Source organism: Triturus cristatus, chromosome 5_1, assembly GCF_964204655.1.
Source record: "Triturus cristatus chromosome 5_1, aTriCri1.1, whole genome shotgun sequence".
NCBI lineage: Eukaryota > Metazoa > Chordata > Amphibia > Caudata > Salamandridae > Triturus > Triturus cristatus.
Genome location: NC_140587.1, coordinates 53726424 through 53746023, shown reverse-complemented (window position 1 = coordinate 53746023; position 19600 = coordinate 53726424). Strand labels below are relative to the sequence as shown.

The following is a 19600-nucleotide window of genomic DNA, read 5'->3' as shown; positions in this document are numbered from 1 at the left end:
CAGACACTCACGCCCAGCCACAGATATGGGTTGAATACATCATCATTCTTTAGCTCACTTCACCACCCCAGTTCACACCCAGCCATATGCAAATCAGTCTTGACCCTGTGCCTCATGGGAACAGTCCAGCCCGAACTGCCAAGCCAGGTCTTCCCTGAATTGGAAACAAGCATCCTGGGACCAGTTGAGGGGTAACACCCCTCATCAGCCAGGCTGGCCTGAATCCAGTGGAAAGGTGAGCAGGGGACCCACGTCTGGGCATACCCTGCCAACTTATCCTTGAGGGATATTTGGAGATTGCATATTTGAACATTACATATTTAAACATCAGAATCTCTACCTCTTCTTCTAGTACTGCAGTTTTGCCCATCCAAAAGTCTAGGAAGATATTTATTCCTTCGTTGTCAGAGTCATCAGGCGTGGTGGTAGCAGTCTTGTTGGAGGAATGAAGCTGAACCACATAACCCTGCAGTGGCAGCATCTCCACAGAGAGTCTATCCTTTTCCACAGCCTTTTTATTAGACTCTAGAGCCTGTTGCTTCTCCTCAACAGGCTAATTTCAGGAAGAGGAGAATTATCAAGAGGCCAGAAAGAGTTCTCCATCTGAACTTTCTCATAACCAATGTGGTTAAGAAGGAAAATAAGGACCCGAATATATCTCATGTAGTCCAAGGAGAGGAAAACGTGATAGGTAACTGGCAGAGGATGTTGTGTCTGCTGCTTGGATCAAAGGCCTTACTACTGCCTTTACTTAAAAAATAAATTCAGATCCTTGGGACCTGAACAATTATAGACCCAACTCTCTAATACCAGCGCTCAAAACAACACTGTAAACACTGGCAAATAGTCTGCTGACTAGATTTATTGAAAATAAGGGAAATATTCACTCCTACTCTGAACTTTATGCTGGATTTGGCACAGAAGTGATGCTGCTTGAAGTCACTGATTTTATTACAATTAATCTTCATCAGAGGAAAAAGCGGTGATAATTCTGATTGACTATTCATGAGCATTTGATAGAGTGTCCCACAATGCTTTCTACGAGACTAAACAAGGCCTGGAATTGGCTAAGATCATTCCTGTTGAATAGAGTTCAAGAAATATTTTAAGCTCTTTCACATCTACAAATATGAAAATGAGATGTGGAGTGCAAAAGGGCTCAGTGCTTAACCCAACTTTATTTAACATTTATCTGGCATCCTTGGCACATGTTGTGGAACCGGGGGATTTTAACATTGTATCTTATGCTGATGATACACTATTAGTGCTGGCATTTTATCACCTTTATGATTCTATAGCAGCTTACTTCCAGGCCTCAGAAGTAGCCAATTGAATCCGTATAATCTGCCTCAAAATGAATGCAGATAAGTCAGAGATTCTGGCCTTTTTTTCACTCTCCCTTGGATATAAAAGGTCTTTGGTCAGTGATTCTAGGAAATGCACCACATTGGCAGAGGTAGTGAAAGATCCATGGATATAAATGGATAAGAACTTATCTTTTAAGCCTAACATATGCACTTTAACAGGAACTTGCTTTGCTTTACTGAAAGCCCTCAAGAAGACAATCAAGTGATTGCCTGTCGACACATGTAAATATTTATATTACGGCCTAATTGGAATAAGCTAATGTGTTGTATTTAGGGTCTTCTGATGAACTGCTTAACGGACTCCGTCTGTGCAATATGCAGCTGCTTGGCTTCTGTTGAACATTCCTAGATGGCCCTCCATTCAGAAAGTCATGTGGGCATTGCTCTGGCTCCCCATTACACACCGGTTTACATTTAAAGCTTTAGTGATTACCTTTGAATTTTCAAAAAAGGTCCTATCTATTTTGAGGACAGAGTGAAAGTCTACACTCCTCTTAGTGCCCTTAGATCTGCTAACCAGCACTTATTATATATTCCTGGGGTCCATAAAGTTGGATTAGGTGGAAGATCCTTCGCCGCATGGGTCCCTAGGCTCTGTAATGCTCTGTCAGAGCATGTGTGGGACACAAAACTGGAATCAGCCTTCGGAAAAGGCATAAGGATTTGTCTCTTTAGAGAACCTAAGAGGAATAGTGGTTACCTGAATGGCTCAGCACCAGAACGCTCCCCTCGAGAGCAGCTGTATGCGATTTATACATTTTATTTCATTCATTTATTAATCTTCCCCCAGTATTCAAGGTCGGCATCATCCTCTTTCTGGGCGTGGTCTCCATCATCTCCAGATTTTCTTCCCACAAGAATCTCTCTAGTTGTTGCCTATGTTGCCCTTCACAAACTTTACAAAAGGCTTCAAAGAACTTTCATCTTCAGGACTCCACTTCTTTCTTTCATGTTGAGACTATCCATGCAAAGCCACTGGCTCTTCCCATTCTTACATTAGTCCATAGATTACTTGAACGCAGGATGTAAACCTTCACAAACCCACTTTCTGTCCAGGCAGTGAAGAGACGTATGAAAAAGAAATTCAGAACTGCATATCCCAGGCTTCTGAAAGAGGTAGTACCAGATGATTCCTTGGTAGTAGTTGCAACAAATATAAAGTTTTATTTAATTCAGAGGGTTCAACATCTCTCAATCCCCCTGAAAGGAAGAACAGCAGAGGGGATGTCTTTGGTAAGACTTGACAAACATCTGGAAGCATTCCTAAAGCTGCCCTTGCCAAGCAAATATGACTATACTCTTTAGGATTCTGCGGGTCAAATTATGCAACATCTCCCAAGAAAGAACAGGTAAGACTTGCTGGGGTAAAGGAAGGTGTGTTGATATCAGAAAATATCATTTGTGTTGCAAGGAACCCTGTAAATCTAGTTATTGGGGATTATTGCCATTTAATGTGTCTAAGGCGATGTTTGCGCCATAGAGTGATATCTTCATTCCTGATGGCTCCGCAAGAGGTTGAGGCTTAGACTTTGAAGTCTGAGGCTTTGCAGACCCAGAAGTAAATAATTTCCATGAATACAGTTTTGTTCCTTCAGAAAGGACAAGCATAACTTACATACAACTTTCTGGAAAAGACAACAGAAGACAAAGACTTCTTCTACAATAGTTAGTGGTCAACAGCTGTCTGCTGCCTCAGGTCTAGCTCCAATAAAGCAATGGCTCCATCAATCTGCCACCACGGACGAGCACCTTGATGGGCGGTAGTATATTTAACTGTTCTGTGGCATGGTAGCAAATTAGTAAAGACAAATATGCATTGCATGTTGTCTAAAATGGGTGCAAAATTAGGTTTTCAAGATTTCTGCCTGAGATTTTATTAAGGGGCTAAAATCCTGCAATGCTAGACCAGCTAATTTTGGAGACCACAGAACTCTTGGAAAAAGAAGCAATAGGTTCAGTCACCTTCTTATCGAGAACAAAAGGTCGCAAACATGACTTCCAACCCATTTTGGATTAGAAAAAATGCAAACAAATGGAAGTAAAAGGAAAAGTTCAGTATGCCTACCCTTGGTCAGATGTTCCCACATCCTCAGTGTGGGGCAATTGAATATGCAATCTAAATTTGTAAGAAACTTCTTTTTAAGAAACCATGTGCAATTTCCAGATTTTTCTTGAGATTCTAACTTAGCAAAAACTACCAATCCAAAGTCATTCCTTTTGGACTGAAGTCAGCTGTAAAGGTTGTGGCAGTAATACCGGCTTTGCTTCGCAGGAAAGGAGTGTTTACTTTTTCCGTAACTGGATGACTGACAATGCAAGGCTTCCTCATGTCCCAATCTTATTCAGTATTTATAGCTGACTGTAGACATTCTTTACAAGCCGAGTCTTCATGTGAATGTTAAATATTCAACATTAGTACCAACTCAAACAACTCTGCAAACTCTTCACTTAGGAGCTGACCTAGATGTGGAACTTTACATTCATGAGAAATGGCTGCAACTCTGAGCAGCTCAATATCCTTTGCTTCGGCAAGAGTCATCTCTTCTGAGTTTGATGACTGCATGCATGTCTCTAGTCTGAGATGCAAGCTTGCACATGAGAACTCTACAGGCACCCTTAAATAATCAGCGGAGCAGACGTCAGGGGGTTGGGAAGACAAGATACAGCTATTGGATCATGCCTTTTGGCTGTAATGTGGTGGTGCAGAAAGAAGAATCGTCTAGCTAGGGCACTTCCCCTTATCATGTGCTCCTATTTGAGACTGTAGTGACAGATGCTTATTTGGAAGTATGGGATGCTTATAGGTAAACCCTTACTGACCAAAATGTGAGGTGTTGAGATATAACATCAATATAAAGGAGCTGAGATTGGTTTATATTTGAAAGCACAGACAATATTTTGTTCACTGATCAAGCCAAGTTTTCTTCTTCAGACAAACATGTCAGCTATGTATTGCCTGCGCTAGCAAGGGACTATGATGTGCAGAGTTCTATCCCTGGAGGATCAGAAGATTTATTGCCTTATTGCAATGCACCTCCCAGGTCTTCCAATGCAAAATCATACAAGCTAAGTTGTCATATAAGGGAACAGCACAAGCGAATTCTAACATATGAGTTCATGCTGGAGCATCCACAATTAGATTCATCTTCTACAGATAAAAACTTAACAATGCTCAAATTAGACCACTGGCCTTCAAAACCCATAGGGCCTGATTCACAAAGGTAAACTTAGACCAGAAGTCTAAGTTTATATTAAAGTCTAAGTTTAGACCTGAAGTCTAAATTTAGACCCAAAATCAACTTGACAAGTAACAAAGTTAGACTTTTGGTCTAAGTTTAGACCAAAAATCTAACAAAGACCAAAAGTCTAACAAGGACCAAAAGCCTAACTTTACTTCATGCTCTTGGTTTTGATTATTTGTTCATAATAACATTTTGCTAAGAATGAATCTTTCTTTACTGCGAAAGTTATTTTGGGTTTCCTGTTTGTCTCACTACAATCTTTCCCACAGTGCACAATCTGGGGTAGATTGAAGATGGTAGCACCCTTATGCCCTTCGAGGCTGCTGCTGCCCCAGGCTGAGGTGGGTTTGGAGTAATGAGCAGTCCTCTTTCACTGCATTACACCAAACTGGGCTGTGAAACCATCCCTCCTTCCACTGGGCTGATGAGAAACTGGCTACAGAGAGCCCAGGAAACAGAAGGACTCTCTTCTAAATTTCTCTCTTTACACTAAAGTATGAATGAGCAGGCCTCACCCTGATCCCTTTCAGGTTAATGAAGTTCCTGAACCCTCCCCAGTTGCCCTAGAATGTGACTTTGCCAAAAATGTCTTAAAGTACATTAAAGGACCAGGAACACTTGCGGTTGAGAGGAAGAAGAAGAAACTGGCAGTCTTTACATATCCCGCACCCTGTAAACATTCCCCGACAGAGAGCTCTAGAGTGAGGAGGTTAACAGATGTCAGAATGCATCTGCATCATCATTCCTGTCAACGTTTCAAGATCATGAGGTAGACATCGAAGGCTTTGGTCATGCTGGGTCTCCAGACAAATTTGCATCAACATCAACACCACAGTGGACACTGCCACAGGTTATACAATCTTTGGCATTGATGCATTCCAAGATTTATCATTTCCCTTTGAGGTTGTGAGATCACAGACAGATGCGACATGTTCAACAGAAAGTCCAGAAGCTCCAGTGCCAATGGGAATCATCAAAGTATAAATCAATGCCTGCAAGGCCTATGAGCTCCTTAAGAAAACACTCCCCTGGAAACAGATAATGACAGCCAATAAGCTGTTAATTTGCCACAGCAATGCTGATATCTCAACACCTGGAAGAATGAGATTAAAATAGACAAGTGGGTGCTAAATATTATGAGTCATGGATACTCTCTACATTGTAAACCAAACCATCACAAATTAAAACGAACATTGCAGCACCAAATTCCCATCTCGAAGAAGGAAACATTTGTCCTATTGAAAAACCATTCGATCAAGTGAGTACCATCTCAACAAAAAGAGCATGGAATATAGTTCAGGCACTTCCTAATTTGAAAGAAATGTTTGAATTTGGAATACAGGCTGCTCATAGATCTGGTTTTCACCAACAAGTTCATCAGATAATTTCCATCAGATTGATGACCATTTATAGAAAAAGGGCTGGATTTGCATGATAGATCTACAGAATGCTTACTTCCACATACCCATAGCAGTGGTACCCAAGACTTGTGGTAAGAAGATCTAATTTCTAATGCACCGTATCAACATTTGGCCTCAAGTTAACCCCATGTATGTGCTCCAAATATATGGCTGTTTTAGCTGTTCACTGAGGAATGTCTTACCTGGATGAATATGGCTAATCAAAGATCAAATCCAGTCGACTGAGATGTATATCCATGTTACTAAACAGATTACATTTCCAAATCTATCATCAAAATTCAGTTTCATCTCCCGATCTCGTCTCAGTTTTATAGTATTGTTTGTGCAGTTTTATATAGCACATACCTGACCCAAAGGAATTACACAAGTACCAGACTATGTCCCCCACCTTTTATATTTAGGCACAGGAAGATGAAGTGATTTGCCCAGAATCACAGGACATTGAGTCGAGGCTGGGATTTGAATTTTGTTCTCCAGTGATGAAGTCAGCAGTTCTGACTGTTTGGCCACTTTTAGAACCCTAACATACTGTATGTCCATAGTCCCGAATTCAAGGCTGCACATGAGATTCCTGCAGCAGTGTGTACCTAGAAGATCAATGGTCACAAATACAGGACAGGTGGGAAGTCAAGCACTGACTGACTCTCCCAGCGATGCATTCCCCTCTAATGGAGGGGCACAAGGCTTAATCTGCTCCAAGGCATTCTCTTCCAGAAGGAAACACTGTCACAAACAATTGACACAAATGCCTGTCTCATGGGGTGCTCAAGAGATCTGGGACATCTGGCAGTGCAAAGCCATTGCAAAGCCAAGGAGAGCTCTTACCAGATCAACTAGCTGGAGATGAGGACAATCCGTCTGACTCTCAAGGGCTCCTTCCTGTCTTTGGCGATGAAAAACATACTAATTCAGACATACAACACCAGAAGCATACACTGTCTTATAAAATAGGGAGAACAAAGAAGGCTCGGGTCCTAAAACCTCCTGGACTGGACCACTGTAAATACAAGCGAAAAGAGTGTGTCCAGAAGGACTAGTTTGCACACTTTAAAGAGAATACCCTAGACCATCAATTCTAGGGTTCTTATTGCTTTATTTAGCTTATTTTAAATTATTTAGATTAGCGAAGCAAATAAATATTTTTTCATGTCTTAGAAAAGAAACCTTCCATTTACAGAACTCCACATTTACAAAAACACATTCATACACAATGTTATATTCCACTTAAAAACGGAAAAATTCAAAGACAAAAATGACAAGTGAAACAAACTTAGACAATCGTGTGAAGTAACATTAACATTGAAAGTCCAACACCAGTCCTAGTTTTCACATAAGGCACCAAGCGGACGTTAGATTCTTAACTACACTTTGTTAATTGTCCTGCCTAGGCCAAGAGACCGGGGATTATGTCTTCAAACCACTGTTGCCTACACAAGAGGAAAAAATTATTACTACATTCCTTAAGGCACAATATACACAATCCCCAGGGCTCACAAGAGCCAACGCATTTCGAATCCATACAATTCATGGATTCTCCTCAGGACTTGGACAAGGTTGATATCTTAAAAGCGGCACGATGTGCGTCCGCCTTGTGTGTAGAGGAATAGTTGAAACCTCTTCTAAGTGCTTGACGGTTCAATTTGCCATGAGATGTGATGAAAAATCTTTAGTTAGAAATCCCAGTTGCCACAGAGACTTTACAAAGTTGTACTGACGGCTTGACTGTAGTCAGTAATTGGCGCCTCACTGCCAGGGGATCAATTTCACTCCATGAGGCTGCTCAGGCGATGCCCATCCCTATTCCACACTTCTTTAAACTTAGTCTGGATTAAATTGTTTTAGAACATTCTCCACACACCCGATGTCTGCTACAAGCTGAATTGTTCGGATCTCCCTAGAGACCATACAAATGCAATATTTTATTTAAACAAGCAGGGAGGCGTGGGCTCCTGTCTTCCCTGCATGGAAGCTTTGCTTCTCTGTGAAGGTGGATGAAACCGGCTGGTTGCCAGCTATATGGCAGGCTCCCTGAACATAAGATGTGACAGCCTGAGTCTGTGTCATCTTGCCGTCCATGAGTGACATATACATCAGGAGGTGGTTCAGGACATCTTATCCCTGCACATTCTCCACAGTTCTATGCCCTCCAATTAGCACTGCAGGAAGTCTTGGGGAATATGTTTTGTTTGACGAGGATTTTTCCACTTCATTATGTATTTCTCCTCAAACCATTGAGTCCTTGACTATCGAGGAAGCTGCTGCAGGACTAGTTTAAAGGTATTCCGATTACTTTGGGCTGACCAAGGAGGATGTGGTATGCAGACCTTCTGAAACTCTTCTTGCATCCCCATCTCAAGATGCATTTCAGAGTGAGCCTCTTCTCTCAGACAGAATGGCAGGTCACCAACATGCAGCACCTCCACCTCCAAATACGAAGATGATCAGGGACTGCTGAACTCATTTCAACTGATACTGGAGATGGTTGATTGTATTCATTTTGCTTGTCACACCTCCATAAAGTTAGCTAATGCTAAACAATGGACAGTTGTGGATTCTTTGAAGGCCCACATTTCTGAGGTTCTATGTTTTTTTTATGTGGCCCAGCAAGGTGGTGTGGCTGGCACAGTTAAAGGATACGTTACAGTCTTATTGTCATTCATTGATTTACCCCACCATCCTTCTCTGCTGAAATCCTGATTGTTGGAAGATTATGGAAAAAAAGATGTTTAATGCTTAAATTTTCACTATGCACTATGCCCCAAGGGGACCTTAATTTTGTTCTGACATTTCTGATAGAGACTCCATTTGAGCGCTTACACAGCAGAAAGTTGCAGCTTTTGACTCTGAAAACTGGGTGGCTGTCACATCAACCCAGTGTGTCATTTTGCATCATAACGTCTGTTACATGTAGTCACTTGGACAAGCTGATTCCCAGCACTTAAAGTGGCTACTGAATTTTGGGCAATCCATCACACTTTCCACATTTTTTATTCACCTCACTCCACAAAAGAGGAGGAGAGGTTACACAGGCTGGTCTTTGAGGGTGGTCAGTTTTTAAAATGGATGAAGCCCCATGGCTACAAGATGATACAGAGAGACCGCACCAACAAGCACGGATAAGGCATCTCCATCATCCACAAGGACAGCCCCCGATGCACAACCACCGAAGATGACATCACACCAATCATGGAACACCTTAACTTCTAAATCCAAACCGACCCACAAACAACCATCAGTGAAACCTTCTACTACAGACCATTGGGCCCTCGCCCTGGCTTCTGCAATGCCATCTCTAAATTAATCTTCCCTCTAGCAATCAAATCCAAACACCACATCTTCCTTGGCGACCTCAACTTCCATCTCGACAACCCAACAGACACCAATTCTACCAACCTCCTGGAGAGCATGAGAAATATCGGCCTCATGCAGCTGGTCACTAACACCACACACATCTCAGGATACACACTGGACCCCATCTTCACAGCCAGCTACAGAGTCAAGTTCAGCCATGTCTCCGAACTAAAGTGCACGACTACAGCATAGTCCACTTCACCATCGTAGGTGCCCCGGGCTCCTCCACCATGCCTCCCGACCATCCCCACCACAGATGGAACAAAGTCACAGAGATCCTGTAGACTAACGCTCTCAGCATCAATAGGTCCATCCTCATCAGCAACCTGGAGCTGGACATCCTGAACTCCTCCAACTGGATATCCAACTGCGCAGACACAGTTGCCCCCACAAAACCAGTCACCACTAGCAGATCCAGCAAACAGGTCAGCTGGTTCACCCTTGAACTCTGTGGGCCCAAACGCGAAATGCAAGCAATTAGAAAAATGATGTCGATCCACAAGAACACCATTGACCTTGCCACCTTCAGAGCAACCCTCAGCAAATACCACCATCGCCTCAAAGAAACCAAGAAAGATGCCCTATCAATCCGAATCGAAGAAAGCACCAACCACACCATTGAACTCTTCAGCATCCTAAGAGAGATCTCATTACCTTAAACCACCGAGAACAGGATCCTCTCATCCCAAGCTCTCTGCAGTACCCTGGCGGACCACTTCCGCAACAAAATAACCAACATCTACTGCAACTTAAAAGCCACAACCCACAGACATCGACCACTCCCTGACACCAATCGACATCCACCTACTCAATGCATGGAAGTCACTTGCGCAAAAGAACGCCTCAGCCATCATGACCTCCACTCACTCCAGAGCTCCCGCAATCCCCTGCCCCTACCAGCTCTTTCAACCTGAAGCACAAAGAAATCAGCAGCACAGTCACAGACATCCTCAATGCATCCATCTCCACATTCAAGTACACAATGCACTGAGATCAAACCCCTCCTGAAGAAGCCCTCTACAGACCCCAGCAAACTAAAGAACTATTGTCCCATCTTCCTGCTCCCTTACTCGGCCATGGTTTTCAAAAAACCTATCAACCGCCAGCTCACCCAATTCCTGGAAGGAAACAACCTCCCAATCCAGTTTCCACACCAACCACAGCACTGAGACCGCCCTCAGTGCTGTGACAGTAGAACCCTCCTCAGCCGAGGATAAACAGCTTCCCTGATTCTCCTCGACCTATTAGCGGCTATTAACACTGTCTCCCACCACATCCTCATCAGAAGACTCCACCACATCAGAGTCCGGGGAAACGCCCTCAAATGGATTGCATCCTTTCTCACCGGACGCACTCAGAGAATCCGCCTACAACCCTACATCTACAAACCCAAGAGTATCATCTGTGGTGTCCTCCAAGGCTCCTCCCTCAGCCCCACCCACAAAATATACATGCCCCCGCAGACCGACATCGTACACACCCACAAACTCAACAGCATCTCCTACACGGACAACACCCAACTCATTCTCTCACTCACTGAACACCTGGCCACCACGAGAACCAACTTCAGTAAAGCCATGACAAATGTCACAGACTAGATGAAGGCAAACTGACTAAAGCTGAACTCAGACAAGATGGAGGTGCTTTTCTTTGGGAGGAACACCTCACAGTGGGATTATACCAAACTCGGACCCACACCCACCTCATCTAACCTAGCTTGCAATCTCTGGATCATCCTGAATGGCAAGCCCACAATGCAGCACCAGGTTAACTCAGTATCCTCCTCATGCTTCCACACCCTACAAATGCTCCCTAATATCTTCAGATGGATCCCGATCAAGACCAGGAAAACAGTCATGCAAGGCCTCATCACCAGCCAACTCGACTACGGAAATACATCTACACTAGAACCTCCACACAGCTCCTCAAATGACTCCAAACCATACAGAACACTGCAGCCAAACTCATCCTCAACCTTCCCAAATGGACCAGCATCCCCCCAACCTCAGAAGCCTCCACTGGCTCCCTGTCCAGAAGAGATTCCTGTTCAAAATGTTAACCCATTCCTTCAAAGCCCTATACAACCAAGAACCTGCATATTTCAACCACATACTGACCTTCTACCAAACCTCCAGACAACTGCCCTCCTACCTTGCCACTGAGTCTTGGAATGACCTCCACACTACACCTCTGAACCACACCTTCACTATCAGACTTCAGAAAGGGACTTAAGACCTGGAATAAGACCTGCAACATCTGAACAACTTTACACCCCCACCCCCAGGGTGATTAGCAGCGCTTTACAAATACTGTTTGATTTGAATTGATTTGAAGATCAGCTCTTTGTCGGTTATGTGGGCAACAAGAAGAGCAAGGCTTTCTAAAAGAGGAGTCTATCACTATAGATTGTCCTCTGCATTGCTATAAAAAGAATCCACCAGAAGGAATTCAGGCTCATTTCAACAGAGCAAACATCTCTACCCTAGCGCTTCCCACAGGAGTACCCATAGCAGATATATGTTGCAAGGTGACCAAATCTTCCCTTCACATACACATTCACAAAGCATTATTGCTTGGACCGAATATTGAGAATGGATGGGCATTTTGCTTGTTCAGTGCATCAGAATTTCCTGGTCTTACTACTCTTTCAGAACTACCACCTAGGAAGAGGGTGCTGCTAGAGTATCTATTGAGCAGGTGAGCAATCTGTGGGTAGAAGTATCCATAAGAATAAAAAGTAACTTCCCTACGTTACCGATCTTCCAGGTGGATACTCTACCTGTAGATTTCTCACCATTGCACCTACCTCCACAATCTGAAGCATTCTCATAGGCATCTGTTGAATAAAAATGTTCTAACTTACTATTTTTGCATTGCATATTCACTTTTGAGGCATGCTGACCATGTCTTGTCATTGTCTCCTTTAGGAGTGATCAACCACAGTAATGTTCCTTTGTATTTAACTTTTTATTATTGTAGCAATATTGGCTACCAGTCTTGGAAAACTACTGTCTGTAGACTCCAGGAAAGACCCTCCCTTGTCATTCCACATATTGCAAAGTGCCTACATTGCCATAGAAAATGCTTCATATAAACATAATGTAAAGAAACAAATCAGAACAGAGCAGAAAGAGAAAGAAAAAGTAAGGGCATAAAGGAAACCCAGAGTAAAAATATTTAACACAAAGCTAGAGATTGAAAATATTCATGAATGCATTAGTGGAAGACATTCCTTTCTGCATTTAGCACTTTCCATGAATACTTACTCAATACTAGCATGTAGTGCCGTGAGCAGGCTGGTCTGCATTGTCCTGTTATATGTACATGAGAAGTTGAACATCAGGTTACTACTTAATATAATCCCACTTGCATCGTTAGGGGGAATATAGAGGACATTTGAATAAGTCACTGTCTTGTCATATATCTAAAATAGAAAATAAAGACATTAAAAATTACTGTTTCAAAAAATATAACACAAACTTCTACATATGCTCTTATTTTCTTTTCTTAGCACAATAAAACACGCACCATTGGGTAAAAGTACAATTTTAATTATGAAAGCAAATTATTAAAAAACTTTTTATAAAATACGAAGCAGCTGTCAAAAGAAGATGGGATGAAAGGAAAAGAAATGGGTGAGCAGATTGAGCAAGCAACCTTTGGGATTATTAGAATAGATGACATTTACAACCATGACAAATAAACTCACTAATCTAATTTACAAAAAGACCAACTTCTGAAAAGGCATTTTACCAATACCCCAAGTCTGAAACATAGAATATATATATATATATATATATATATATATATATATATATATATATATATATATATATATATATATATTATCTACTGGCGGTCGCCAGTAGATAGTTATAGTTAGGACCGTGTTTCCATAGGAAATCCGCAACATTCTATTTGGAATAACTTTGGCGCCGGTTGACGAATCCTCGCGAAATTTTCAAAACCAATGGGGCGCTCCGCTCCGCTCCTTCCCTGAAAGTCTCGGGGGGATTCGTCAAGCGGGGGCTGAGAAAAAGGGGGGGTCCCAAAACGCGTTTTTCCCATGCATTTTTCCATAGGACCTTTAGTCCGCACTACAGCCCGAACGGCTGAACAGAATTACTTGAAATTTGGCAGAGAGGTAGTCCTCAGGTCAAGGATGTGCCTTTTCTAGGTTTGGTGTAAATCTGTTCAGTGGTTCCTGAGAAAATAGCATTTAAATCAATATATATATCTGTAAGCGCGCTCCGTGCGCGCTCCGTAAGCTTACCGTACGCGTACGGTGGCGTGCGCGAGCTCAATTCTGATTGGTGGTTACGTGACTGTCAACATTCGAATCGGTCGAAATCAGGAAGTATCGGCCGCCATTTTCTCGCTCTCGCACTTGGAAAACAGAGGGGGAAAACGAGAAAAGGGGGCAACACAGACAGTTGCAGACCCCCTAGGCTTTGTCAGGGGGTCCAAGAAGGACCCAAACGGATAAAAAATAAGTTTTATTTTTTTTAAAAAAATATCGCGGGGCGCACGGTAAAAAAAATAAATAAATAAAAAAGATAACAAATAAAAAAAAAAAAAAATTAGCATTTAAAAAACCGTACAAATTCACTGAAAAAACCATAGGTTTCATACACGTTATAGTTAGGAATTAGCATTTAAAAAACCTTGCAAATTCAATTAAAAAACCATAGGTTTCACACATGTTATAGTTAGCTGGACATATCACTCGTAAAAAACCAATGAAATTCCACGTTATAGTTAGATTAGGTAACTATAACTCGCGCGACCGCAATCCAAAATGTGTGCTTTCAGATGGCATCATTGATGTTATCAGTGATGTAACTGAGCATGTCAAGAGTGATGTAATATGTGACGTTATCAGAAGAGCATTGTGGGCGCGCGAGTTATAGTTACCTAATCTAACTATAACGTGGAATTTCATTGGTTTTTTACGAGTGATATGTCCAGCTAACTATAACATGTGTGAAACCTATGGTTTTTTAATTGAATTATATATATATATATATATATATATTCACCAAACTTCTTCAAAAAGCAATCGACGCCGTGTCTGTGCAAAATTCTTTAATGCCAGCTGAAAATGCTAGATGCGTTTCGCCTGACCTGCAGGCTTGTTCACAGTGAACAAGCCTGCAGGTCAGGCGAAACGCGTCTAGCATTTTCAGCTGGCATAAAAGAATTTTGCACAGACACGGCGCCGATTGCTTTTTGAAGAAGTTTGGTGAATTTCTGTGACCGTGTTTGGGAGGTCTTTTCTTCGACGCGCCCTTTGTTTTGGAGGCAACGGGTGTCCCCATCCACCTGTGAAGTATATATATATATATTACCTACTGGCAGTCGCCAGTAGGTAGTTATAGTTAGGACCCTGTTTCCATAGGAAATCCGCAACATTCTATTTGGAATAACTTCGGCGCCGGTCGACGAATCCTCGCGAAATTTTCAAAATAGGTGGGGCGCTACGCTCCGCTCCTACCCTGAAAGTCTCGGGGGGATTCGTCAAGCAGGGGCCGAGAAAAAAGGGGGGTCCCAAAACGCGTTTTCCCCATGCATTTTTCCATAGGACCTTTAGACACAGCTACAGCCCGAACGGCTGAACAGAATTACTTGAAATTTGGCAGAGAGGTAGCCATAAGGTCAAGGAAGTGCCTTTTGCAGGTCTGGTGTAAATCTGTTCAGTATTTCCTGAGAAAATAGCATTTAAAAGCATATATATATGTGGGCGGAGCCTAACCACACATCTCATCCTGAGATCTGATTGGCTGTCAGCACTTCATCCAAGAAGTGTTGGCAGCCATCTTGGGACCAATATACATGATAGCACCTCATTAAAAAGCATTGCAGTTAATAGAAGGTTTTAAGACTTTAGTTACATTATAAATCATTTGTTGATGGTACCATACTCATTTTAGGAATTGTGGTATGTTCTAAGGTGATTTCACCATGTGAAAAAGCCTTCTGCTGGGATATCATGATTGAGAGAAAAATATTTTCTCATGCTTTTACCACAGAGGTTTGGAAGGTGATCTATAGGCTAAACTGAGAGCTTATTTTCTGTAAATTCACATTATCTTTCTCAGTCATGTGAGAATGAAGTCTGACATTCTCAGTAAAACATGTACATCCAACAAGGGCAGAGACTGTCAGTTGATTCCTTTGTGTTCTACTGCAGCTTCCCAGAGTGTTCCAAAGAACTACTAGAGCGCTAACAGTCCTACTTATGATAAACGTATGGCACACCTGAAGCCATCTTGCTTGGATTAAAGTGGTAACTCTTAAAACATTTAATTTAAAAAGGAACAAAATGAGGGGGTTCATTTTTCCATAAAAAGTATGATTAGTGCTGCAGAAAGAAAAATTAGGGCACATTTTGAGTGACTTCTCAAATCCTCTTCTATTTCATTAAAGAATTCTGACATGCAGACTGAAACATGCACTTTCAATACCAGCAGCAGTTTTCCCTGGTGAGCAGTAGCTTTACTACAGTGATCTAATGAGCAAAAAGAGTGCTAACATTCTGAATTTATGGCAAATGTGTGACACATCTGAATGCCTTCTTGATGGAATCAAAGTAAAAAACTGAAAGTATTTCCTACTGAGGAGACTGCAGTAAATGAGGAAATTAGGAAACTTCATAACAAATAAGTCTCCCAAGATGGCCACCAGAGACAAAAGAGCCCAAATGTAGCCCAAATATCACCCAGATGTAGCCCAAGTATAGCCCAATGACAGAATGTCCCAGAATGTTCTTAAAAACAACTAGAGCGCTTACTGTCTTCATTATGACAAAAGTATGGCACACCTGAAGCCATCTTGATTGGAATAAACTGGTAACACTTAAAACATTTAATTTAAAAAGGAACACAATGAGGAGGTTCATTTTGCCATAGAAATTATGATTAATGCTGAAGAAAGAAAATGAGGGCACATTTTGAGTGACTTCTCAAATCCTCTTCTATTTCATTAAAAAATTCTGACATGCAGACTGAAACATGCACTTTTAATACCAGGAGCAGACTTCCATGGTGCAGTAGTTTTACTACAGTGATCTAATGAGCAACTAGAGTGCTAACATTCAGAATTTATGGCAAATGTGTGACATATCTGAATACCTTCATGATGGAATCAAAGTAAAAAACTGAAAGCATTTCCTACTGAGGAGACTGCAGTACATGAGGAAATTAGGAAACTTCATAACAAATAAATCTCCCAAGATGGCCACCGGAGACAAAAGAGCCCAAATGTAGCCCAAAATCACCCAGATGTAGCCCAAATATAGCCCAATGACAGAAGTGTGCAAAACACTTATTATTTTGTGTTTTTGCAGTGTTATATAGTGCAGACTTGTCAGGTATTGGAGTGCTTCACATGAGCATTGGTTACATCACACAAGAACAAATTCATTTTGGTTGTAGACATGGGGAGACTAAGTGATTTGACCAGAATCACAGAATGTCGAGCTGAAGCAGAAACTTCAACCTGGTTCCCCAGTTGCAAAGTCTGCAGTTCTGGAAGTAACACCACATCCTCTCCCCTAATTGCAACATTTAATCAAGTGGTCAACTGGATAAAAAAACATAAAGATAACAAATAATTTAAAAGTGCTTTGTCGCTATTTGAAAACTCAGAAAATATGTCCTTATTTTAGTCTTTTAGAGCACTAACCATAATTTTGATGCCAATAAGACCCTCTCATATATGTAATTTCTAAAGGAAATGCTCTAGGTATTACAGTTTTGATTACATCAAGATGATGTCAGGCGTTCCACACTTTTGTAATAAATATAGAATGTTAGCAATCTAGTTGTTCATTAGGATACTGTTGAGAGGCAGAGGCCAGGGGCACGGACTCTGAAAATTGAAGGCAGGTAGGAGGGTGCAAAGGCAACAATTTAACCACACTGAGCAGGCAGGAAGGGCCGTGGAAGCACAACAGACTATGGAGGGCAGTGGAAAGGGGGGCAGGGGCAACAAACCAACAATACAGGACTTGCAAGAGAGGCTGTTGGAGGGAAGATCTATTACGGGTCAAGGAAGCTAGGGGCGGTCCCCAGATCCCCGGGAGCCACCACAGAACTGAGCAGGAGAGTGAGTCAGGGACAAAAGGGGCACCTTAATTTGAGCCGGGGTGCCTAGGAACGCTTGCTCCAAAAATGAAGAAAACAGACATATGAGACATGGAATTGGAGGCAGAATACAATGGCAGTTTAATGAGAAGATGCAACTTCAAAGAAACCGCAGAATAGAGACATAAAGTACAAAATACAGAATCCAGATAATCATACAGCTGTCATAATATTCTCTGTATCTCAATTAATGTACTGACAGAGAGAGAGAGAAAACACATCTATAAATGCATCATGAGAAACAAGTTACACCAAGGAAAATGTTACCTAGGAACACTCACGTTTACTCTTAGAGCAAGCATTCCTGCAATTACAATACAAAATCTTTTAAATGCAAAAGTAAAGAGAACAATGGTTAAACATAACATGACATTTCATATAGGTAAAATAGAATAAGATACTTCAAGCAAAGCAGAGCAAGACATTTTAAGCAAAGGAAGACAAGAGCTCCCAGCTCTTGGGGAAAACCTGCACTGCCTGTTAACCTACATACAGACGGCGAGGTAGTCCGTCGATATCTGTGGGTGCTCCCTTTTTATATCATTTTGTGGGCTCCTTTGCACGCTACATCTACCTACGTATGCTACCCAAAAGCTTCGTCTGCAGATTTTACCAGACATTTCGTCATTTACCCACTTAATGCTGACAATGGACTGGGTGAAAAGGTCAGTCTCTCAGGCCAATCGCTTATCGTAAGTTCCATAGAGCAAGCAGAAAATAATGGGTATTGTACGGGAATTCAATATATTCATGTATAAAATCTCCTCAGTTCTCCTAACTTGACGCTCTGCGGTTGCCACTTCCTTAAAAGCGGGAAACCTGCCCAGGAAGCAAGTACCAGTCCAGGATGCAGCCTACTGTATGTCGACAGCTTCAGGGGGATGTTGAACTTTGATACCGAGCACGGAGCACTCGGGTAGGGTGGGGGCTACTAGTTTGGATCAGAAGGCCTCGCAGACCTGCCTTCAGACTGCTATACACTAAAATTGCAGAGCTATGGTCAATTTAACAAAGAGGCCTACATATTGAACAGAAGGGCCTACACAGGGGTTTTATGCTGGCTGAGTGGTAAGGATGTCTCAGGATAATTATATAGCAACACAGGACCCGCTGGTCAATTTAATACGGCCTACAAATGCAGCTGGCAGGGCAATGACAAGGGTCTCATACTTCAGGTGTGGACAGAACGGGCCAGGAGCCCCCTGTGATACAAAATCTACCCTCCTTCAAGGCTGTGGCAATGTAATAGACCATTGTGGGCAGAAGGAAGAGGCAATGGTAGTACAACCATACATGCCAACAGACCCGATTCAGCCAGGAAACGTCCAATGTTTTTAAGCTCAAATGGGCTTTATTTGATCTGTCTCCTGTCTACAATATCCTCTTTTTCAATGTAACTCAAAGGGGAAAATCAATACCCCAGTTTTTTTTCAAAATCTCCCTCTTACCAAGTTCAAAATGTTCGCAAGTATGGTACATTGGATCATGGAAGGAAATGGGATAGGGACATGGACTTGGATAACAGAGGACAGGAGGGACATGGAGAGGTGCACCAAACTGACCCTGCAGGGCAGGCATCAGGGTTTGCAGCAGCACAATACACCACACAGGGCATGCAGGACGGGAGTGCAGCACAACAATCCATAGAAAGCAAGAGGGAGGGGACAGGACCATGCACATGGACAACAGAGAACAGAGGGGCAAGAGGCAATGGTAGCTAGCTGACCATAATGGACAGACAGGAGAGAAAGCTGCAGCATAACAGACCATAAAGGGCAGGAGGGACGGATCAGGGGCATTACAATGGAACAGACAAGCCAGGAGGGAGGGAGTAGGGCTGGGGGCAAGGGGGCAGGGCAGGAGCAACAAGATAGCCATGGAGGTCAGGCAGGATGGGCACTAGAAGCAAGACACACCATGAAGAGCAACAGTGAGACTGTGATGGCATACACACAGACCATGGAGGGAAGGTGGGAGGGGGTCAGGGGCAGCTAACTGACCACACAGGGAAGGTGGGAGGGGCCATGGCAGCACAGAAGACCATGCATGGCAAGTGGGAGGGTTAGTGGCAGCAC

The 19600-nt window shown here is 42.5% G+C and overlaps 1 protein-coding gene across 1 annotated transcript in view; it reads right to left on the bottom strand.

Annotated features, from left to right (window-relative positions):
- The window catches only part of LOC146830152 (uromodulin-like), a 369504-nt gene that overhangs the window by 121618 nt on the left and 228286 nt on the right, over positions 1-19600 (bottom strand). The window contains exon 5 of the mRNA XM_085604401.1: positions 12648-12805. Within this exon, the coding sequence (XP_085460527.1) occupies positions 12648-12805 (158 nt within the window). The remainder of the gene's footprint in view (positions 1-12647; positions 12806-19600) is intronic.